The 25,784-nt window shown below is 38.4% G+C and overlaps 2 protein-coding genes across 2 annotated transcripts in view; one reads left to right on the forward strand and one right to left on the reverse strand.

Moving 5' to 3' along the window:
* The window catches only part of LOC135705087 (uncharacterized), a 37,858-nt gene extending 17,236 nt beyond the window's left edge, over window positions 1-20,622 (forward strand). Inside the window, exons 2-3 of the mRNA XM_065226663.1 lie at window positions 19,831-20,169; window positions 20,229-20,622. Coding sequence (XP_065082735.1) covers window positions 19,836-20,169; window positions 20,229-20,467 — 573 coding nt within the window. The 5' untranslated portion in view covers window positions 19,831-19,835 and the 3' untranslated portion in view covers window positions 20,468-20,622. The remainder of the gene's footprint in view (window positions 1-19,830; window positions 20,170-20,228) is intronic.
* A 178-nt stretch (window positions 20,623-20,800) lies between these two features.
* Window positions 20,801-25,784, reverse strand: part of Lrt (Leucine-rich tendon-specific protein) — a 114,300-nt gene continuing 109,316 nt past the window's right edge. The window contains exon 4 of the mRNA XM_065226627.1: window positions 20,801-21,708. Coding sequence (XP_065082699.1) covers window positions 21,153-21,708 — 556 coding nt within the window. The 3' untranslated portion in view covers window positions 20,801-21,152. The remainder of the gene's footprint in view (window positions 21,709-25,784) is intronic.

The following is a 25,784-nucleotide window of genomic DNA, read 5'->3' on the forward strand; positions in this document are numbered from 1 at the left end:
TTTCTCGTTAATGAAATCTTACCTATCCAAAATAGCAATGCTAGCTGGTAGAGGAGACATTCCTCTACCTGCTGGTGTTATTATTTTTCATTCGTGAGCTTTTATTCGCTAGAAATCGACGGCTAAAGCCATTGTTTACAAATGCAATTACGCCCCTTTGAAAGGTTGGCACTGAATTGATATTTTTCCGCTCTCATGCGCTCGCAATATCAATGAAACAAAATATCATGCTTGATATTGATTTTACAAGCTCCTTTGATACTGCGAGACTGTTCACAACGTGCAAAAATCAAGCTGAGAGTTGACTCGACACAAAAATAATTCCATTGCACATCGTTTTCTTAGAAAGAGAAAGCATAGTTTGCTATCTCTTTTTAATCTTCACTTATGGCAGACGCGAAGGGACTGCTGCAAGCCGTTATGGAAGTTTCGGTTGCATTCGGGTGTAAAGCAAAAATCATTAAACTCAATCTCACCACAGTTTGGTGAGATTTGCAGTTGGTGAGTTTTGTTAGCTTGATATTCTGAGCTGCGATATCACAGCTTGCAAAATCAAGCGTGATCTTGGCCGTTAGTGAGATTTGATTTTTTGATATTTTCCCAACACTGGTCACACTGCAGAATACAGTTTTGCCTACAAAAAAGCTACTCGATCATGCCATAGTTCGACAAATTCAGCCATTGCTATTTTAGTTAGCAACTTGTTTACGCACGGTCGTTGCTATCACGATTGTGAATTTACGTTTTTGGCTTTCTCACCGATGTTATCGTCGAACTTTAAACGGAAATTGATCACAGAGTTTCGTGATTGTTTTTTTAGACAATATTGATATACCTAACCATAAAGACTGAAGATTTAAAGTTAAGATCCAACTACAGATCAAGGTACTCAAGAAACGGTCCTCCGGAAGATCCGAATAGCCCAGCGATTTTTTTTAAATCACTTGTGATGCTACATGAATGAATTTGTCCTCTGGGAGATCCGGAACATCCATAAACGTGGTCAATTCGTAAAAATGATCGAAATATCGATATCATCTTATAAAAGTTGCGCACCAAAATGCATAAAGGCATTTTCGGATACCCATCTGGATTACTATGTGGAGAAGTTAAAAGATCTTTAAAAGTAAGTTTCGATAGCTCCAGGGCAATCTAATAGATTTCAGGAACATTTACTTCAGCGAAGAACAAGAGCTTCAGGGCAGTACCATTTAATCCAGGAAAATTTAAGCTTAAAGACCTATGAGTAAGTTACGTGAACTTTGGGTAAGTTCTGAAAATGTCGGGGCAGTTCCATGAATATCAGGAAAACTGTGAAAACATAAGGGACGTTCCTGAAACTTTATGACAGTTTCATTTATTTCAGTAAAATAGAGGAAACCATCAAGAAGTTCCGAAAATTTAAGGATAGTAAAAAAAAACTTCAGAAAGAGTATTTAAAAACATTAAAAAAACTACACAGAAGATCCATGTTTAAAGGGAAATTTAAAGATCTTCTGTGCAGTACCATTAATTTCTGAAAGTTTCATAGGTCATCAAGAAAGTTTCATAGGCAAACTGCGGGAACAAAAGGAGAGTTCCGCAAAATTTCTAGAATTTTGTGTGAACTTCAGGCAAACTTCAGGATTTTTAAAGTGGTTTCAAAAGCTTCAGGAAACTGCAGGAATTTTTAACAGAATTTTAAAAATGCAGGGATATTCACAGAAAACTTTAGGGAAGTCAAAATAATTTCAGATATGCGGAGGTAACTTTAGGAAAATTGACATTTTTAAGAACTTCCAATTACTTTAAAAGAAGTTAAACTTGAGAGCTTTAGGGAAATTCAGAGATGTTAACGGCACTTCCAATAACTTCATAACTTCGAGAAATTCAAGAAATTCCAGACTTTCAGGGAAGTTCGAAGATTTGTATGCGTAAGCTCCGATAAATTCAGATAAACTTCGAGAATTTTTTGACAGAACAGAAACTCAGGGAATTTCCGAAACTTCATCAAAGTACCAAGACCTTTATTTAAATTTCAGAAACATAAGAGATCTTACATGAGCATCAGGAAAATGTGAGATCATTTTAAGGAAGTTCCATGGAAGTTCCAATGCAGTTTAAAGAATCTTTAAGAACGTCTAGAGACCTTCAGAGAAGTATACACACTTACATTTTTTCGCCGAGATTCCAACAGCCGAGTAGTTCTGCAATTTATTTTGCTGAGATTCAGTAAATCAATTGCCGAGACTCAGCTAACAAATAACATTTTGCTGAGATATCAGCAAAAGTAAATGCCGAAGTAATCGGATGTTTGAATTTTACCAAGCTAGATTAAGTGTGTAGATTTTTTGGTAGTTTCATTATATTTTGGGAAGTTCCCGGAACTTCGTTCATGAAGAGATCTTCATATCAGTTTAATTTATTTAAGAAAAATGCAGGATATTTCAAGGAATTCAAAGGAATTATGGAATATTTTAATGATTTCATGAATTTTGCAATGCTTCAGAAACAATGCGAGGTCTTCAGAAAATTTTATAAATATGATTAAAATTTCCGGAACAATAGAAAAATTAATCAACTTCAGGAAAGATTTAAATCCTCAGGGAAGCCCAAATAAAACTAGGTTTTTACGCGAATTGACTCCTTTTGTGGATGTTCAAAACCTTCCAGAGAACCACACCGCTACCTGATTGCATATGCTAGTCCTAGATTCTAATTCATAAATGTAGCTTCAGAATAAGTGAATCGTGAAGCTCTTGATTTTTTTATCACTTTTACGCATGGTCCGAAGCTCCCGAAAGACCGGTTTGTGGCCAACATTTTTGTCCCAAATCCAAATTTATTCATATTTCACAATGTTCAAATGAAAAACAAAACAAACATTTCATAGATAGCAACGCTTGGGCCGGTTGGTATCGCGCTGCTATATTTGTCAACCCGCTGTTCACCGAGAGGCAGATTGTTATTTCCCGCACTTTAATAGGAACCCCCAGTGCGGTTACTGTGTTATTAGGTTTTGCACCGTCTGGGTTAACCTCAATCTGATGACAGTTCAGTGGTACTGTTTACGTGGACTTAGTCGATTTTTTCTTGGGTGGATTTTCTCGATAATTTTTCAGACTGCAGTGAGATGTAAACAGCATTTCTGCAATGTTCACGAGCAACATCCTTGCAACGCGCTGTTCCTCGCCAATTTTCAAGTTAAAATTCGGAAATTTTAGAATTTTTTTTTTCGAAAAAACGACTAAGTGCTTATAAACAGTACCACTGAACTGTCAAAAAGGTTCAGTCGATTAACACTGAGTTCATTTATGACGTCACGCTGCAGTACCTAATTAGGTTTTGCACCGTCGGGGTTAACCTCAATCTGATGACAGTTTAGTGGTACTGTTTACGTGGACTTAGCCGATTTTTTCTTGGGTGGATTTTCTCGATAATTTTTGAGACTGCAGTGAGATGTAAACCACATTTCTGCAATGTTCACGAGCATCATCCTTGCAACGCGCTGTTCCTCGACAATTTTTAAGTTAAAATTCGGAAATTTTAGAATTTTTTTTTCGAAAAAACGACTAAGTGCTTGTAAACAGTACCACTGAACTGTCAAAAAGGTTCAGCCGATTAACACTGAGTTCATTCGTGACGTCACGCTGCAGGACCTAATGGACGAGGGCACCGATGAATTTGAGTTCACTCACTCGAGAAAAGTGACACAAGCTGCGGGCAATGTTTACTAATCATGAACACTGAATGTTCATTATTCATTATTCATGAACATTTGGTGTTCATGATTAGTAAATATTGCTCGCAGCTTGTGTCACTTTTTCTCGAGTGAGTGAACTCAAATCCATCGGTGCACTCGTCCATTGTGGAGGTTGCTAAAATAGCTTTAGCAACGCATTGGTGCGGGTGCTCTTAGGCTGTGTTCCATTTGGTGAATTTTTACTTAAATTTGACATATATCAATATTTTCAAATAAACCTGCTATTAAAAACAGACTTATTTCTGCCATACAAGGAATCAACTTTGACAGACGCTTTCTCGAAAATCGGCTGATCAACAACAACAAAGTGTCAAATTTAAGTGAAAAATTTCCAAAATGGAACACAGCCTTAAACAATTAATAACTATTTAAATTGACGTTTGGCTGCATCTTCTGCAAAGTTGAAGCTGAGTAAATTTCCCATAAGAATAGCTATAGAACTTTGCAACAGTGTAATATGGAAAAAGACTAAAAGACAATGAGCAAAAAGTATGGTTTACAATAGTAAACTTCAAGTTTTGCGCCAAGTTAAATTTTTAACCAAATGAGTTTAATGTTTGGGAGCCCAACAAACAATTTGAACTGATTAAAAGCTTAATAAGCTAAAAAATTGCTGAAGAATCTAAATTTTGCATGAACAAACTCTTATTCAGCTTTCAATGTTTGTTGGGAGGCTTACCGATTTGGAACCGTTACAGCACTGTGGAGTGAAAATTTCAAACTTTGCATCAGTCTAATGGCCATACATGTGCTTAATCAGGATGATTATAAAAAAATCGGGATCAACTAAAGATTCCTAAGGAGAGGTCTTCGAACTCAACAAATTTTGCATCAGTCTAATGGCCATTCGACAGGGCCCTCCTCCCTCAGCCACGTGGTCTTCGTAGCGGCATGCGGAGCCATTTCTTTACATTAATTACGCTATTAGCTCACTGCTCGGCTCGACAAAGAACCATCAGCTGATTTTTATTACGGCTCGTGATTCATTTTTACACCCCCGGGTGAGTACGGCTATATCAAACCGGATGGCTTGATGATGGATTGGATTAGATGGTTAGTTTAGTTTGGGTCGCCGTTTCGTTCTCGTTGAAGTGGCTGGGAAAAGTCGGTGGGAGCGAAAATCACAAGTTCATGCGTCTCTGTTGCTGAGGTCAGGGGATTGCAGTGAAAGTTTCTACGAGATCGAACACATCGCTTCACATGTCTTCACCACAACTTGATAAATGCGGTTCAATAATTAGGAGATCATAACCTGATTTAATCCACCTATAAGTAATAGAAGTTCCGACAAAAGTGCTCATACGATGCAAGGTGATAAATTAATTCTCATATGATTTGAGGTATCGCATGATGGATTTTAACCCTAGTCAGACTGGCCACTTCTCCGGGGGAACCTGAACATGGCTGGATGGGACCAGTGTGGTCCTGGTAACGACTACTGTTGAACAGGTTTTTGAATTCTCATATCATTTGGTGTGTCACAAGATTACTCGTTTCAGGTTGGATTTAGTTTCATGATCCATCAATGGTGCAGCCAGGATTTCTGTCTGGGAGGAATGAAAGGAGGGAGGGGGTCTGTTAAAATGACGTAATTTTAAAAAAAAAAAGCTTAGTTGAAGATGCTAATTTCAAATAACAGACTAAAGTGGTAATTTTTATACGATAGATGAGGAGATTAAAGAATAGAGTTGATAGTTCCGTTAGAGCACGGCAGTGTGAAAATTGTATAGGGGAAACGCTCCTATAGTTGCGGTACGTTAGAAGCGTTAGAAACGTTAGAAGCAGTTCCTATAGTTGTGCATGGAGACTCAATAAACAACTATAGGAAGCTAACGCTTCTAACGTACCGCAACTATAGGAGCGTTTACCCTATAGAGAGTAGAAAGCGAGCAAGGACAACTTTTTAGATATCCCTCACCATCCCTCTCCAACGGGGGAGTTTGGTAAAGAGAGATGATCAAACCGATTTGTACCTTCCTAAAAAGTTGTCCTTGCTCGCTTTCTACTCTCTAAATACAATTTTCACACTGCCGTAGTCTAATGGAACTATCAACTCTATACTTTAATTTCTTCATCTATCGTATAAAAATTACCACTTTAGTCTATTATTTGAAATAAGCATCTTCAACTATGTAAATGGCTGACTTCACTCAGAAGTAATGCAAAACATATAGTCAACATAAAAAAGCTATTTTTTTTATTGAAGTTCCAGTGACTGGGAATCAATTTTCACTAATTTCACCAAATTTGGTGGAAGCTATTAAGATTTAGAAAGGAAACAGTTAAGAAAAAGCATGCTAAATATAGTATACATTATTTCTTGAAAAAATCTAAATATAACTGTTGCGTTTCACTCTTCACTTGATCATCGAAAACAAAGCATTTTTCATTTGCAAAAGAGACCGATAACCTGAATTTTGTCTAAAAACTTCATTTAAGTCATAGTATAAAAACTCCAAGACAAACTGAAAATATACAAATCTCCGAGGGGGTACGCTGTCTCTCGGAGAGCAGTATTCCGAAATTTTACTTCGTACCCTTTCGTCCCGATTCTCGAGTATCCGTCGCCGTTACCCTATTTGGAGGAGATCCATCGAGCCGCCAAGAAATCACAACGTAGGATCCTGAATTACCGCTGAACGAAACAATTACATTCCCGGGAAATTAACTCTGTGAAGAACTATCAATAATTGAAAAGAAATTTCGAATGGATGCTGTTGAAAAGTTTTTGGAAAGGTTGGAAAGAGCTTCCGGACCAGTCAGAAAAAACTTCCGGAGAAAATTAGAAGAAACTTTCAGAAAGGAAGCTGACAGACTCCCGACATCCAAGGCGGAAGAATTTTCCGTCGTCGGCGGACAATTCCGGGGCATATCAGCAGGACCAAGATAAATCCTTAGAATTGGTCAATGTCAGTCAGAAGAAACTTCCAGACCAAGTCTAGAAAAACGGGAATTAACTTCCAGGAGAAGGTGCAGAACTCTTCCGGTGCAGGTCGTAAAAACATTCTAATAAAACTGCAACAAGCTTCCCAGGTAACAATTTGATGCTTAACAAGTGTTGTTTAATCGATTTTAATTCAGCCTTAGATTGAATAATTGCTGTACATAGACCACGTTAACCTTTGTTCAGCTTTTAAACATCTAAATCTGGTGATTTTATTCAGCCAAAAGCTTAACAGCAATAAACATTATAAGCTTTTTAAGGCATTAAATAACAGTCTTTTTCAACCCTTGTTCAGCCCTCTAGTTTTATTTCAAAAATAATAATTTTAATTCTTTGTTAAGGACATTTTTAGCCTATGGCTAGTTCATCTCCGGAAAACGTCGTCACAGCCCACATCTACCTGTAGCTATTCCTAAAAATCTCCTTTTCCTTGTCTGTACTGCTGCCACTGTAGAACTAAAATGCCGGACATGCAACGAGTGACACAGACACTGACGGCATTTAACAAATCAAGCTATCAAAATATGTGTACCGCATTGCTGATTTGTGGAGTTGTGTTAAGCTTAAATAAGCCTTGTTCAATCTTTGGATCAGCTAACTTATTTTGTTGGATTATGGGGATACAATTCGCTTCATGCACTACTAATCAAGTTTATATTCAGCCTGATGTTAATCAGCTTTGTACACCTTAAATCAACCAGTAATCAGCTTCTGTTCTTAATGTTCAGCTTAAATTGTTACTTGGGTTACGCGGAAAGATGGAAGAAAGTTGAGTTTAAGAGTAAGTATTAACAATCTTCCAAAGGAAATCAAAAGCAACTTCCGGAGGTACTTAGCAGAAACTCCTGAACAAAGCCAGAAGAAATCGGGAAAATTTGAAAAAAAAAATAGTTCTGGAGAAGTCGGATGACACTTCCTGGAGTAGTTGGATTTAACATCTGGAACAAGTTGACCTCCAATAATATAATTTACATTTTCTGGCCTAAAACTATAATACGACTGAGTTCCGGAAATATTATAACGGGTTTTAAAGTTTCTTTCCATTGCTTTATAATCTGATTCTGAAAAAAAAAACTAGAGTAGTTTTAAATCGGTCTTGGAAATTGCCCTTGTATAGAGCACTTTTGCAGTAGTAATGTGATCTCCCTGCAAACTTGCTTCATCAGCATTCCGTTTCAAGAAAGTCGCTATAAACCAATAGAGACGCATAGTGGTCTAGTCGCATAGGAGTATTGAGCGAAAACCCAAAACTTGATAACTTCTAAAAAAAATAAAACTCAAAAACGAAAAAAAACACATTGCTGTTATTTTTATATCTTGTGTAAAAAAACCTAGATTTTCAAGGAAAAATATAAAAACATATTGCGCCTTCTGTCAACAAATCATGAAAATCTTAAAAACAAATATAATCAATGTTTTTTAATACAACATCCGAAATTTTTAATATTATTATTTTTTTTTTCTAAAAAGAATTTTTAATTAACTTTCATTTGATATTTTGATCTTTGAAATCGGCTCAGTGGTTAAAAAGTTATGAACTTTTGAAAAAAGTAATTTTTGAAAAGAAATCGATCTTTTGGACCACCTTAACATGGAAATGGTCACCCTAATGACAAAATAAAAAAAAAACATAACTAAGGAACGATAAGGAACAAAACTACCAATTTTTACGAAATTCTGAGAACCACTTTATCGTTTTACCACAGGCAAACAGACAAAGCACTCGCCAGTTGTTGATCGAACAAGCCTTTACGGTCAATTTAAAAGTATCGTATTTTTTTTTTCATTCCTTTATTTAACGTCGGTCTCTGTTCCGCAATCTAGTGCCAATCACCGACGGACATCGATTGCCATCCATTGACGGCAATCGAATATGCAGGAAGGCAACTTCCACACCTGCTTAGGATATCGCACCCATTCAACACACATGGGCCGGGACCAACGGCTTTACTTTCCTTCCGAAGGAAGACGTGACCAGAGATGTTTATGCCTCAGAAAAATCCTACCGACCTCGGCTGGGATTGAACCCAGACCCATTGGGATGTTAGAAAGCAGTCACGTTTACCACTACACCACCGGCGCCGGCTGAAAGTATCGTAGTTGGTAGTACCAACAATCAATACGATACTAACGATTTTAAATTGGCTCACTACTTGACTAGCCTATTGGTCCCAAGCAAATCGATTAATGTACCCCATTCCAGTCAAAATTCTAGTACCACACTATGTTTGTTTTGATTCGCTATGAAAGTTTAACAGATAAAATGAGGGGTTATTGGATTTTCCTATGTTTGGAAAGGTGATTCGACTAGCTTGGGAACGAAGAGAGTACCAGAGCTGAGCAAAAAAGTTGAGCACGTTATTTCGGGACCTTCTAGTCTTAGAGTTACCTCTATGGTAGTACCAACAATCAATACGAAACTAACGATTTTAAATTGGCTCACCACTTTAGTAGCCTATTGGTCCCAAGCAAACGATTAACGTACCCTATTCTAGTTGAAATTCTATTACTACACTATGTTTGTTTTGATTCGCTATGAAAGTTTGACAGATAACATCAGGGGTGTGTGGATTTATGCAGAACATGCAGGGGTGAGTGAAATAGCTTGGGACTGCTTGGGACCGTTGTTCTGGTACTGAGTGAGCCAAAAATAATAATGATTTTCTTCGGGACCTACTAGTCTTAGAGTTACCTCTATGGTAGTACCATAGAGGTAACTCTAAGACTAGTAGGTCCCGAAGAAACGTGCTCAACTTTTTGGCTCAGCTCTGGTACTATCTTCGGTCCCAAGCTAAGCGATTCACCCCTCGAAACATAGGAAAATCCACAAACCACTCATTTTATCTGTCAAACTTTCATAGCGAATCAAAACAAACATAGTGTAGTACTGGAATTTATACTTGAATGGGGTACGTGAGCCAATTTAAAATCGTTAGTTTCCACCGGTTGGTAGTACCAAAGATGAATACTAAGATGAAACTGTCGGAAGAAAAACTTTCTATTTTAGTGTCCTCTTTCACGGTCCCTTTCATCCAATGAATACCCCCCGTATTCCAGGTAATTTTGTGGTTTTGCTGCCCCCTCGGAAGAGATTAAAATTTGCGCCCATTTTTATCAAAACAATCACACCAAAATCAGAGATTTCCCATTTTTTAATTACTCGATTAACAACTAATCGATTATTTTTTGTTCGCTGTGCTGCCATTTTTCCACCAATGAGAGTGCAGCACATGTTTGAAACGATCGGTGATGATCCTGTGGAGATGTTAATGCTTATATCGGCATGATCTAACCGATTACAAATAGTTTACTTTTCGGTTCGTTAATCGATTAAACGATTATTCGAATGAAAATCGGCCATCACTAGATGAATGTGAAACGTCATTTCAAATATAAGGACCGTACATAAATAATGATACAATTTGAAAGGGACCGGGGCTAATCACAAATTACGTCCCCACGGTAACTGAAATAAACACGAGTGTTCACCGGTTGGTAGTACCATAGAGGTAACTCTAAGACCACTGGGTCCCGAAGAAAATCATTATTATTATTGGCTCACTCAGTACCAGAACAACGGTCCCAAGCAGTCCCAAGCTATTTCACTCACCCCTGCATGTTCTGCATGAATCCACACACCCCTGATGTTATCTGTCAAACTTTCATAGCGAATCAAAACAAACATAGTGTAGTAATAGAATTTCAACTAGAATAGGGTACGTTAATCGTTTGCTTGGGACCAATAGGCTACTAAAGTGGTGAGCCAATTTAAAATCGTTGGTTTCGTATTGATTGTTGGTAGTACCGCCACCTGTGGCACGCATAGTCAATTCCCTTGCATTTAACGTTTACACACTACCGCCTTCTGTTCAGCATACTACTCACCACAGTGTACTCAACAGATGGCGGTAATGTTTTAGCGACGATGTTTTACAGTGAGAAATATTCAATGTGCAAAGTCTGTTTTTCTGTGGTTTTACTATGGAATGGCTGTATATAGGGTGTCCCAGAAAGTATAACCACACAGCACACAGTTCATCGATGTGTTTACTTGTTTACTTATGGCTGAACTTGTTTGTGTGCACATAGTGCACTTTTTTTTACAAAATCATCAACAGGCGAGGGATTTCCCCGGAAAAGCGCAAATGGTACACTATTCCCAACCTATCAGTAAGGAAGTTGGTGAAAATGGAGGAAGTAAGCAGTCCAAACCACCATCCGGAAGTTCGGTGAAGAAGTTACCTTCGAGGATACATCGAAATCTGGCCGTAAACCGAGACCGGTGAACTGAATAGTGGGCCAGAAGATCATCACACTTTCAGTGTCTCTGTTCGAGATTTGGCCAAATACTGAGAACATCGAAGAGTCCAACGTGCCAAGGCTAGAAACGGGCTGAAAACATTCAAAAAGCAGAAGAAGCCGAAACGGAGTCAGAAACAAGCCGCATCCGTCAAACCGAGGCCTCGGAAGCTATATGATAGTCTGCTGTGTGGAAAATTCAAAAGCTACATGTGAAAAGGATTGTACGACTTTTCCCCGAAAACCAGTCCCCCGAAAACACTTTCCCCGAAAGTTATTGCCCCGAATGTAACTTTTCCCCGAAATACAATTCCCCGAATGGCACAGTTCCCAGAAAATAATTTCCCCGAATGTACCATTTCCCCGAATCTGCGCATCTTCGCTGGTTAACTACTTGTATCGAACAATACCACAATAAACATATTAATGTGCGTCGAATAAAGACAATAGTTTGACTTTCGTTAAAACAAAATGTAAAGGTCAAGCTCCTGAAATCGGTGTAATCCTATTTCAGCAGCTTTTGACCTTTCCATGTAGTTTTAACGAAAGTCAAACTTTTGTCTTTATTCAACACATATTGATTTCTTCGTGCTCCATACAATTTTAGATTCACCCTATAAGGAGTCGCCATGTAACTAATATGTATGGCATGGGGACGCATGATATCTTTTCTTTGTTTGTATGTAGTTTTTTTGACGTAGAACTACGTCTTTGTCGACTATACTGGGGTGCAAATCAAAAAATATGTGTGGTGAAGGATTACCAACAACTGACTGTAAAACATATCTGGTACCTCTATATATGCTGTCGTGCTTTTGCTCATTGTCGCTTCGGACGGCGTGGCACTAGGTCCTGCAGCAATCATAACCAAGTCAGCGGCTAAAGTTGGATCACGGCGTGTCCACCACAACGAGGAATGATACTTGGAAAATTATGCATGTTCAACCCCCTCTCCCCGCCTCCCTACCAACAACTTCTCCAACCCTAACAACAACCCGAAAAATACACGATCACTTTTTTCTGGGAAATAAATTTTAAGCAAAACCACAATTATTAGTAAAACAAAAGTTTTCCCGTTAATTTCTTCCCGCACCAAAACTTTCAAATTTAAGAAAAAAAATCACTTGAAAGGCATATTCGATGATTTATGTTGGTGAATTACACACAGCTGACTGTAAAACATATCTGGTACCTCTATATATGCAATAAGATTAACATCCAAAGTCCATCTTTTTTAAATATTCTGCACAAAAGATACGTTCTGCCCCGCCCCATTCATAATAATAAGTTTAATAGACAAAAATGCATGGGAAACATTAATTTTGCGCGGTTCTACGTCATACTGCGGTCGTGTCAAGGACACAACCCTTTATTTTTTTTTAACGCTCGTACCTATCAAACAAACACACACATTGTATGCAATTAGCTCCATGGATCATACCATATTATACGTCAAAGAATGCACTATGATTCAAAGAAGGAAAATTTCTTGCGACAAGCATAATTTTCCCTTCTTTGTATCACAGCTCGTTCTTTAACGTTTTGAAGAATAAATATCTTACTAATTTATCAAAGCGATATCTCATTGTAATAAAATTGAAGAACGAGCCGAATGAAGAACGAATGTTATACTTATTGATTCATATAATTTGGTAATTTCTTACAATGTTTGTGTGTGTGTGTGTGTTGGATTGGTAGGAACGTTAAAAAATCTCCATATGTACTAATACATAAAAGATACTATGCGTCCCCATGACATACATACTATAGTCACTTTGCGACTCCTTACAGGCCGAATCGAAAATTGTATGGAGCACGAAGAAAACACCATACACAGTTTTAACGAAAGTCAAACTATTGTTTAAGACATTGATATGTGTATTGTGGTATTGTTCGATACAAGTAGTTAACCAGCAAAAGATTCGATGAAACTGACACAATTTTCCCTTCTTTATATCAAAGCTCAGTCTTTATGCTCATTACAATCAGATATAAATTTGATAAACCGCCAAATGTCATAACAAGTCATAACCACAAACTTTATCTAGGGTGTTGAACGACTTTGTTCTGTTTATCAATATTCAGCAAAGATATTTTTCGCAATTTCATATAGATAAGTTGTAACAAACCCAAGGATCATATTTAAATAGATCGCACAGTGTAAATTGTACCTTTCGGGGAACTAGTTTTTTCGGGAAAACGTTCCTTTCGGGGAACTGGTTCATTCGGGGAATCGTATTTCGGGGATAAAACTTTCGAGGAAAGTGTTTTCGGGGAAAAGTCGTACAATCGTGAAAAGGGCTACAAGCTTTTTGTAAACAAACCTTTGTAGGTCCTTTTCTCGGCAACCGATACAACACAGTCCGTGATGGTCAGAAAGTTGACGATGCCGATGAGTCAATGTTTATCGAAAAATTATGTAATAAGGCCATGTTTTGGCAAGCGATATGTGAGTGTGGCAAGTTTTCAGAGCCATTTGTGACGAAGGAGACGATGAACACTGACTTTTACGTTCGGGAGTGGTTGAGTAGGCGTTTGCGGCCCACGATCCGTCAACATGATGGCCCAGTACTATTTTGGTCCGATTTGGTGTCAATGCACGACTCAAAAGACACGGTAGCTTGGTACAAAGCAAACAATGTGAATTTTTTTCGCCGAGATCCCAACAGCCGAGTAGTTCTGCAATTTATTTTGCTGAGATTCAGTAAAACAATTGCCGAGACTAAGCTAACAAATAACATTTTGTTGAGATATTAGCTAACAAACAGATATTTTGCAGCGATATCAGCAAAAGTAAGTGCCGAGGTAATCGGCTGTTGGAGATTTTACCGAGCTAGAAGTGTGAATCCTCCGAATTGTCCCGAGGTCTGGTCAATCAAAACCCTTTTTGTATGCCCTTTACAAGGGATATCTACGGAAACACTTTAAGGCAGCGAATTCAATCGAAGAATTTGAAAAGACTGGGCAAAAGTGGTCAAAATTATCGCCAAGGATTTTTTGCTGAGACTCATGAGCAGGGTCAGATCAAAATTTCGCTCCTTGGCCTACGATTAATGGAACTGTGGATTATTTTCATCCAATTGAAATAGAATACTATAGAGAACATAGGGGAAATGTATGTAATGTCAGCCTAAGTGTCCCTAATTTGGGCCCATACATAAATTCAGCAATCGACTAAATTTTCAATAGCAACCAAAATATCCATTAGTACCGTCCCAATGACGCGTTCATCTAGATAAAATTGATCAATAGCAGATTTTTAGCGATGGGCCCAATGTTAGATCCATAGGCCAACATTAGAGCCATTTCCCCTATATATGAATAAAAATTTCAGTTTATTAACATAACATTGTTTTATTCAGGGTGTCTACTACCTGGGAAAACCTGAAAAACCGGGAATTTACAGGGAATTTTAATTTTTTTCTGGAAAAACCTGGAATATTCAGGGAATTTTGGTTCCACTCAGGGAATTTTCCAATTATCACTTCATTCGTAATTCAAAAGAAGTATTTCGTTCAGTTTCTCGAAACGTTTCTTAAGGACACTGAACTTGACAAGCATCTGACAGCTAAGACAACGTGTGCGAATGAGACAAGTTCATTCAGAGAGTCTTGTCACGCTCGCTCTTCGCTGATTTGTATGTAGAGGAACAAAATCGTCGTAAAAAGGAAATAGCCGAAAAAGAGAGACTGGCAACAGTCAAAAGGAAGCATACGAAGCATGTATTGTATAAGAATAAGCATGCCAGACAGCAGGTCTGAGACCCAACATAGAATTTTTTTTTTGAGCTTTAGAGAGGGTCGGAGATCTACTGAGAAATTTGTTGAGCTTCAGGGTAGTTCGTAGATCTTGAGAACAGAACTACAAACAAATTAAAAGTTATAGCGTTAGCGTTAGCGTTAGCGTTGTTATGGTATACTTCGTAGATTGGATACTAGCGACACTCACGTCTCTTCTGAAATTCTCAGTTAGACTACTTTCAGGAATAATGCTGAGGAGTAAACATTGGTTCCAATCTAAACAAGAGTAACAGAAGCATGACTGTCGCTATTCCCGGCCACGCCCATCTTTACCATAACTAGGGATAGGGAAGGAAATGTTGATGTAGTACTTACTTAACGAGAGGCCACCGACTTAGCGACACCCTCATAAGTGCTACGGAGTTGGAGGGTTGGGTAGGGTATTCGGTTAGGATTCACCTCAAGTTGGCGATGCAACCAAAAGTATGTATTGTTTATTTGTTGTTTATTTAATCTCTCGATGGCCGGCTATCGAAAGAACATATTAATTTTGTTTAGTTATAATGAATTTTAAGAGTCATGATGGAGAGCTTGGGATTAAACCCATGATTTTCTGCTCAGTAAACAAAAACGATCCCTCCAGGGTCATCGAGCATCTCAGAACCATAACGCTTCGGGACAATACAGGACTACGTTTTCACTTGATATGCAAATAGTTTCCGAGGTTAATGTTCAATATCAAATATACAAATGATGGTGGCGATTTATTGTGCTGTGGAAGAGCTTGGGGTTAAATCCACGATTTTCTGCTCAGTAAGCAAAATCGATCCCTCGAGGGTCATCGAGCATCTTATAATCCACAGCGCTTCGCGTCAAAGTACGAATATATGGATGAACTATTTATTATTGAATAACTATTATTTACGATAATTACATGAAAGAAATAAAATATAAACTACAAACAAAACGTGACTACTAAAATCTCAAAAAGATATTCTCACAAATATATTTCACGCAACCAGAAATTTTAAAACCATTAGACGCTATAATGATACTCTGCACATGTTAGACACAAGAAGAGGGCAAAAAGCAAGCGTCGGACACACAAAACCCGCCAAATCCAGTCGCAGTCACAATCAACGATTCTACGAATCGCGAGCGCTCACGAATCATAAAACCGCTGACTGCGGCACTCTGAAATCGAAATTCCTCCCGCATCCAACAACACAAATCTCCATTACAACATCTAACGAATTCAAAACTCCGAAAATCACTCATCTATAGCAAGTGAGTGAAAGCAACCCTACATGCAACGATTCTACATGATACACTTTTTCTGCCTATCTTTCTATTGGGCCTGTGGACATGCGTTAGCTTGGAAACTTCTAACCAAACTGGGAAAATTTTCAGATCACAAAAAAAAAAACTTAAAAAAAACTTTCAAAGGTAATTACAAGTAAAATTAATATTGATTATTTAACGCAAAAACGAGCAAGTAATATTAAATCTCTTGTATCGTATGCTAATGCTAATTGACTGTAACAAAAATAATATGCTTAAAAAATAAAATTATGTGCAAAATTTACTAGAAGATCATTATTTTATTGGTGAGAAGTTTCTAATAAGCCCTCCCAGTTCCTCTGTATACAGAACAAATCTGATATTATAATCAGAATTGCTCAGTCTGCATGAAGCAGCCGATTTCATCAAGGAAGTTCTATTAACAACCAAGAATTAATCGTTTGAGGCATACTGAAGCATTAAGAAGGTGATATGTGTCACTATAGGAAATCATCATCGTTGCAAATATAAAGAAATTAAACATAACCCTTTGCTTCAGTACCGTCAACCTCCATGTCCATGGGGAGGGACTACAAACAAATTAAAAGTTATTAACAGAAATTCATAGAAACAAAATCACAAGAGAGGTCGTAGATCTTCAGATAAATGTTCAAAGAAATTTTCAAAACTTCAAGCAAGCAAAAATAATGTCAAATCAATTTGTAAAACTATAAGCGAAATTTTACAAATCTTCAGGGAAATTCGCATAACTTCAGACAAGTCCAAGAATCTACAGTGAAATATTAAGTATTTCACAGAAGTTTGGAGATCCTCGAAACATTATTCAACGTCACAAAAGTTCGTAGATCTTCAGAACAAAGCTACAGAACTTTGTAAAAAATCACAGGACTTCTGAAAAAATCACAAGAATCTCAGAAATGTTAATGGATCTTCAGTAAAAATTGCAGAACTTCAGGGATTTAAAAAAATAAATATTTACACGATTTCAGGAAAATTTGTAGATCTTGAGAGAGACATTTAAAACTTCAAGGAAGCTCAAATATTTTCTGATAAATTTTGACAACTTCAGGTAATCTTCAAGGAAATTTTCAAATCTTCAGGGTAACCCTAGAGGAATTAACAAAACATCAGAGAAGTTTGCAGATCTACTGAGAAATTTATGGAGCTTCAAGTTTTTTTTTGTAGATCTTGGGAATATAGCTACGGAGCTTAAGACAACTTTACAGAACTTTAAAGATATTTGCAGGAATTTGACGTAAAGTTTCACAGTTTCACACAAATGTGAGATCTTCAGAAAAATTCGTTAAATGTCAGAAAAGCACCTCAATTCCAAAAACAAATCACAGCGAAGTACAAAAGTACAATATTTTGCAGAACTCCATGGAAGTCGGAAATAGATAAATCTAAAGAAGTTCAGAGAAGTCCGTAGACCTTAAGAGAAGTCTGTAGAACGTCAGAAAATTCGTACGTTTTTAGAAAAATTTGCAAAACTTCAGCAAAACTCGCAGATCTTCGGGAAAGTTCGCCGATCTTTAGATGAAGAATCCACAAAGAAATTTAAATAACTTTAGAAAAGTTCGGAGATCTACTGTGAAATTTATTGAACTTCAGGGCAGTTCGTAGATCTTTAGAGCAAAAATACAGTACTTCAGGAAACTTTACAGAATTTGAAATAAATTTTAGAAACTTTAGAAAAGTTCAGAGGGTAGGTCGTAAATCTATTCAAAAATTAGCAGATGTTTAAATAAATTTTCAGAATTTTACTGCGGTTCTTGGATTTTGAAAGACATTCACAGAACTTCAGGTAAGTTCGCTGATCTTTAGAGATATTTGCACAGCTTCAGAAAAATTAGAAAAACTTTAGAATACTTCCTAAAACTTCCGGAAAGTTCAAAAAATTCTAGATAATCTTTTAATTCTTTAGAAAATTGTATAGATTTTCAGAGATATTTGCAGATATTCATTGAATCATGAAAATCTGCAGAGAAAATTACAGAACTTTAGAGAAGTTTGTAGATTATTAGAAATGTTGTGAACATCAGAGATAATTGTTGATCTTCAAGGATCTTAAATCTTCAGGGATTCAGGAACTTTGTAGGTTTTTAGGAAAATTTGCTGAACTTCTGAAGAACACACATAACTTCAAAGAAATCTGTAGAACTACCGAGACATTTGCAGATTGTCATGAAAGATTGTTGATTTTTAAGGAAATTTTACCGGAGAACAGAAACAAAACTTCAGGGACGTCAGAATGTTTGAAGACCTTGCAGAATTGAGTTGTTAACATAAATTTTCAGAACTCAAGGAATCATGTATATCTAGTGAGAACTTTTCCCACTAGCTTGTCTAATGTTGGTATCGACATCCTGGTGAAGTTTTGAAATCCATTTTCATCTTCATATCGCAGCTCTTGATGGACAAGATGAGCCAAATCCCTGCCAGTGTTCCTCCTGAGCAACCATTTCCTACTCCACAAAGTTCACCTTCTCTTTCTAATTTTATTTAAAATAATAATAGCAAATACGTCTGCCGAAACTAGAGCAATTTTCCGGTAATTCATGATGGAAGTATTTACTTTTGATTCCTGATACAGTTTTGTTTTGAAATCTAAATTGACAGTTCTTTCGACATGTGCAAGCAGTGTGAACACCAGCAAACAGGGGGGTTCGATAAAATAATAATGTGTATAATTTGTATGCACCTGGAATTTTTTCATCCGACCTGGAAAAACCTGGAAAACTCAGGGAATTTGATTCCTTGGATTGAGTAGACACCCTGTTATAACAATAATAAACTGTGCTTATACTTTCTGGGACACCCTATAGAGTAGACTAAAACTGCATCCCATTACCCAATACAATTAGTAAAGTGCACCAGCTTAAACATGCACGATCAATTAAAATCACATATTAAATAATAATATCATGTACGCTGCTGACGAGAATATCTTATCCATAGCAAAACAAGTTATTCTTGAACAATTTGTAGAACACCCTCTGGTTGAAGCTAATATCAACGTCTTCTCAAGAGTATTTCTTTTATTTTAATCACTGAACTGTATAAACCTTGACAATCGAAGAAACTGTTGGCCCGTTTTCCTCTCACATTCAACAAGTTGTTATAAGTGATTGTTCAGAACTTACGACAGCAAGGCAGTCGGCTAGGGTTCAAGACTCGTGAAACCACATTAATGCTTTTTTAAATCTTTATTTTTTTTCATAATAGCTCATTTTGCTATAGATTTGATCTCCAGCAGCTCAAACCTGTTGTTGGTTTGATATTACAACCACTTATTTTGTTATTATTCAGTTATAGTCCAATTGCTTTTCAGTTAATATTTATGATATTTTAACTCTTATTTCCATCAAACCAATAACAAATTGAGATGTTCTGATATTCTTTTTTTAATAGTAAAACTTGCTATTGGTTTGTTATTCTCTTCTACTCGGGTATGTATGAAATAAACAACACGTTGTTTAATTCCAATACAAAACTGTGCTTTTACTTTCTGGGACACCCTATATATATTGCTAAAATCCATAATTAAAACAACTGGTACTTCATATTTTATCTCAACTAGTTTGAAGTTGCTGCTACGTTTCTGCTCAAAATAGATCCCGGAATATTACAGATTAGTCATATTTGGCATTTCCATTTCAAAAGGACGAGGAAACGTTGCGTTCCCTCAAGCTAGCGTGCCGATGTCATTGGTTCGGGAAATTCTCAATCAATCACGGAAAATTTTGATTAATGACTTTTACCTAATTCTAATTCTGACATTTCATCTTTCGCCCTCGTTCCAGACACAATGATCATATTCCTGTACTTGATACTAGTCCTCGCGTGGGCCCTGCTAATCGTGATACTGAAATGCAAAAAGGCTCGCGCGAAACGCCTCGCCGAGCTACAGGAAGCCGCCCAACCGGTCCACGTGGTTCAGATTGGTTCCAATCTATACGACATTATGGCCATTCAGCACCACCACCACCACAACCGGCCACCGTACGGGACGGTTTACGACTGTCTGGGAACGAACGATGGCTATGGCGGTGGGCAGACGCGGTCATCAACGAGCACCGTCACGCACTCCAATGCCGCCTTCATTGGGGACGATGGGAGTGTCTATCCGGGCAGTAATATTCGTAAGTTGTGCGTGTCATATTAAAAAAACCTCGGTAACTAATTTTACGCTTTTTTACAGCACCACTAGAGCCACCGCCATCGTACGACGAGGTGATACGGCTACCGGCGCACTACCCCAAGGTGGAAACGTTCGTGCCGGAGATGGTAGTGCCGCCGCCCTCTTCGCCGCCACCGCCACCTGTTGACGTGACCGGCGGAGGGAGCGGGGGAAGCGCAAATGCTCCGCCCGTACCGGGTATGATTGTTCCGAGCGGAGCCAGCAGGATCAAAACTATCTCAGCAGTGACGAATACCTAGTCCTTTCGATGGAAGCTAAGCTTTTTGTGGTATTTAGAATGTTTTTTTTTTATTAGAAAGATTGATAGTTTCACTTAATTTTGTTTGATAAGATAATTTAGATTTAATAGTTGACAAATGTGCAATAAATTTATTGATTCGTGATAAAAGTGCAACTCCGTTAAATTTCGGTGTGAATTCCAAGTCAAAAATAGTCCGTCGATTGGTCCGTTCAGTTCATGATGAACAGCACAATGAATGGCTTGGGTTCAATCTTTTAAGCTTGTATGCAACTTTTGGCGTGAGTGAGGCGGTGATATTTTGAATTTACAGATTGATATGACTCGACCCTCGTAATTTTTAATATGCATTTATTGGTGGTGTCATTATTTACAAAAAAACAATTGAAACCTCTCTCATAATGGCACGTTAAGTGTACTTTGAAATCATGCGTTAGCTCTATGGTAGTAAGTAACAATTAGTACGTTTTCACAGATCAAACCCTACTCAAGTTTGTAGACTAAATTTTAACAAATAGTTTTCGCTCTTCTACATAAATATATCATCTCTTTCCTTCTATCATAACTATATTTACAAACAATTTTTACACACTTTAAGCAATAAATAGGCCGCAATTACATTTCCGGAACGATAGTCTACCGTCAGGTTAGGAATGTTAATTGTTTTCCTCGCATTCATTCGACCATCATAAGCTGGTCGTCGCTTGCAATTTAAAGTACCTACTCCTGCTCTCAACCTCATGCAGCGGGCCTCTCCTCTCGTCCACCGTGTAGCACGTGCTCATCGATGGCAAATTACTCCGGCCGCTTTTCAGCCTTATGAAGCCCCAGATGAATGCCATCATACTGGTCACCACAATGAACGCCCCCAAACCCTCCAGCACTATCCGGCTGACCCCGACGGAGGGAAGCCGAGCAGCAGCCGCTTCCTCCAGGCGCATCCGATTGAACATCAAATCCGGATCGTCGGCCATTCGCGTCATCAGCAGTTCGTCGTAGTACGAATCCTGGTTGTCGCTGTCGTTTTCGTCGTCATACCGTCTATTCCCGGGTTCCGCGATTCGATTCAGATCGGAGATGTCGCTTTCTCGGTCAGCTGGTGCAATGCCGGGGAAGAGTTCCTTTTTGATGGATTTGGCTTTTGCGCGGTCCAGGTAGGGCACGGGGAGCACTGCCACCTGGCACGAGCCCAGGTATTCGTCTTTGGAGATGTCTTCCTTCATGATGAGGCAGAATTTGTAGCTGGGGAAGAACGAAGAGAATTGTTTGTGGTTTCGATTAGATTTAGGTTTTCATTTCTAAAATAAGTTAAAACATTGAGACGATGTATGATTGAAAGTTTTTCAATAGATATGCTAAAACCAGTATATCCAATTATGCTAAAAGTTATACGATCATCGGACAAAACTAGCATAAATCATTTTTTTAAATAGTTTTCCTGAAAAATCATCCGGGGAAATTTTTCATTTTGAAGCTGGACCCACAAAGCTGCATCGACGTCAGCAGATTGACGCAGCGTCGATTTGACGTCGCCAAGTAGAGATTTCGGTGAAACAGCAACTTCACATGCGTTACACCTGTCATTTAACGCACGAACCCCTTCGTGAATGCTGACGGTGACGCAGCTTTGTGGGTCCCGTTTGAGAACGTGGATTTGCCAAATGCCATTTAAGCTGGACCCACAATACTCCGTCCTCGTCAGCGTTGCAGAAGGGGTTCGTCCGTCAAATGACAGATGTAACGCATGGCAAGTTGCTTTTCTACCGACATAGCTACTCGGCGAATTCACATCGACGCTGACGCAGCTTTGTAAGTCCCGTTTTATTCGCTGTTTCAGTAAACCAAAATTGTCCTGAAAAAATGTTAATGTTACCGATAATTCTTTGTGGATCTTACTAAAATTTTGGGTTTCTTTGTTTGAAAGACATGTTTAGTTCACAGATCTTGGCAGTAAGTTCAAAAGTTTTTACGACTCTAAGAATTCAAAGACTAATCTTGAGGAAAAATTCTAAAAACTTCCGAACCCATGAAGCCTCTTGAGGTATCTGAAATCGATCTATAAATTGACTATTAAAGCCCGGCCAAGCCCGTTATGTTTCTACAGTCAATTTCTAAGATCTCTCTACCTAGCTCGTTAGACCTCTGTAGTTAGCCCACAGGATGCATACCGTTCACGCAAACTGTTTGTACTTCTCTGAAGTTGATCAATAAGATCTCTGGACTAATATTCCATAGCATTTAAGGCTTTTTACAAACTTTATGGCATTTTAATTCGGAACATTTAAGATTTCCAATAAGGTAATTTCTACACTGAATTAAAATGATAATTGGCACTATAAGAAATTCTGATGAAAATTCTTTGATTGAAAATGTGTAAGTTAAATACTACATTCAACCAACAATCAATACAAAACCAACGATTTTAAATTGGCTCACTACTTGACTAGCCTATTGGTCCTAAGCAAATCGATTAACGTACCCTATTCTAGTCAAAATTCTAGTACTACACAATGTTTGTTTTGATTCGCTATGAAAGTTTGACAGATAAAATGAGGGGCTGGTGCTAGATACTCAGAATAAGAGCCGTGATTGCCGTACTAATCAAATGGGAATCACTTCACCGGGACGACAAGTGACAAGTTTTCACCGTGAAGTGACATCCGTAATAAGCACCAATATGTCATAGGTAGAGCTTCTGAATTATGTGATGTTGATGTTAAAATCAAAGGAACTTTAGAAATATCATAACTGGTGGTCATATCAATTGGCTCACTACTGGACTAGTCTATTGGTTCCAAGCAAATCGATTAACGTACCCCATTCTAGTCGAAATTCTACTACTACACAATGTTTGTTTTGATTCGCTATGAAAGTTTGAGAGATAAAATGAGGGGTTCGTGGATTTTCCAATGTTTCGAGGGGTGCATCGATTAGCTTGGGACCGAAGAGAGTACCAGAGCTGAGCCAAAAAGTTGAGCACGTTTCCTCGGGACCTTCTAGTCTTAGAGTTACCACTATGGTCATAGTGAGTACCCAGGACCTATCGACCGCATCAGAACATGTTCCTGTTGTTTCAGGGAAATGGCCCGTACCTTTAATTTTGACCAAAACCTATCATCACTCTTATCCGATAAGTTAATGCTCAGGACAAAGGTCATTAGGCCAAACGGTCATTAGACCAAACGGTCATTAGGCCAAACGGTAATTAGGCCGAATTTCAGAAAATTATTTCATATCACTTGTGAAGAAAATTTGCTGGTTTGAAACCATACTCCATATTGGCCTCAAATCACCAACAATTATTCCGAATCATGTCAGGAAGAAGAAGAAGAAGAAAAACAACTACTATAGAAATTCAGGCTGTGTACTACGTGGAAAAACCTTGAAGACCGGGAATCCTCAGGGAATTTTATGTTTCCTGGAAACACCTAGATTTCTCAGGGAATTTCATCATCACTCAGGGAATTTTCAAACTTCTTTCAAAGCGTGTTCAGTTCAAAGTCACCTCAAATTCACCCAGATTGTTTCCAAAAAGTACCTTCCCATGATGTCGGGCCTCCCTTAGCTCAGTCGGTAAAGGCGCAGCTACAAAGCAAGACCATGCTGGAGGTGGCTGGGTTCGATTCCCGGTCCGGTCTAGGAATTTTTCGGGTTGGAAAATTTCTCGACTTCCCTGGGCATAGAGTATGATTGTACCTGCCACACAATTATGCTAATGCATCGTACAGGTACAGGCATCGAAAGCTCTCAATTAATAACTGTGGAAGTGCATCTAGAACACTAAGTTGAGAGCACGCAATAAGCTTATAATGCCATACGCAATAAGCTTGAAATGCGAAGAAGAAGAAGAAGATGATGTCTGGCTGCCTGTCCTCAATTTTTCTCGAGAGGAAGTACAGAAAGCTTTGAAAAATTTCTACGTGTCAAAGGAAGCTGAGGTCGATGGTCTGTAGCCATATCTACTGAAAAAGTGAGCTGCTTATTTAGTAGATCCATTGACACAGCTGTACAATCGATCAATGGAAGAAAAAACGTTCCCAGGCCTGTGGAAAACTGCTTCAATGATTCCCATTCACAAATCCGGCACCCTTCAACGTGTCGAAAACTACCGTGGAATTTCGATTATTAGTTCACGAAGTTATCGTGACTGCAGCAAAAACACTCAGCAACAACTAATCTAATGTATTATATGAGCAATTTATTCCGAGACACTGTGCCGCATACCTACGCCGTGGAGAAGCTGAAACACATAGATCTTCCGGAATGGAAAACAGACTGGTTGAAGTACCTGCCTGGTCGTAAAGTATTCGTCCAGGTCAACTCTGCACGTTCCAAAGCATTCGAAATACCATCTGGAGTTCCCCAGGGTAGCGTATAAGACTCTCTTATCTTCGTCCTCTTCATAAACGATCTATGCCTTCGTATGTCGTCCGGGAAGCTTTAATACGTGGATGACCTAAAGCTGTTCAGGGTCCGCATTGGATTGTGCGGCTCTACAAATGGGCATCGACATGCTTTCACAATGGTGCAACGAGAAAAGGTATGTGCGTAAACATCATCACGTGCAAGGTAATCACGTCCAGTCGTAGCTGGTCACCTATTATCAAGGGGTTGGTCACTCCACACAGTGTGACAAGATCAGATTTAGACACACATGAGCACGCTGATTGACACAGTTTGGCACCTATGGTAGGAAACATTCATGATCTTTGAAGTTACTGGCATCACTGTACTTTCAAATTCAACTTTCAAATCAATGTTATTACATTTTGAAAAACAACCTAGAATTTTCGCTTAGTTCCCCAAAACCGAGTTGGATTCCCCACTAGAATCTCGAACAGTGCACAGGCACAGGCATTAGCCTGTCCGAACAGTAATTCATTCAACGTAATACAAACCAAAGTCAGGGTAATCGCTAATGATCAAAATCGCATGTTTAGTTACAATCCACTCAATCAATCCCACATTCCACAAAGCACCGGATATGATTTGAAGAAATGCTGTTCGTTTCACTGTAGCTTTGTGTGACAGATGAGAAATGGCCAAGAGAGGAATCAGGAAGATAAACGGCTCGTCACAACTAGCTGCTCTGTATTGTTTTGGATATGCTTGTTTTAATTTAGTTTCGCCGACTGTCGCTCCACGGGCACATGCAACCACTGGCGAAGTCAGTCGTTAGCAGAGGAACACTTTTCTTCTCAATCTTGTCCTCCTCAAATCTTGTATCTACGTTGTACCGGTTCGATGCCAGTTAGCCTTCTGATCTCCGCAGCCGATCCCCGAAAGAGTTTCACCGAATTCAACATTTGCAGCAGCTT

The sequence above is a fragment of the Ochlerotatus camptorhynchus genome, unplaced genomic scaffold, assembly GCF_037179485.1.
Source record: "Ochlerotatus camptorhynchus isolate MF236.1 unplaced genomic scaffold, CSIRO-AGI_Acam_v1.1 ptg000257l, whole genome shotgun sequence".
In the NCBI taxonomy this organism is placed as follows: Eukaryota; Metazoa; Arthropoda; class Insecta; order Diptera; family Culicidae; genus Ochlerotatus; species Ochlerotatus camptorhynchus.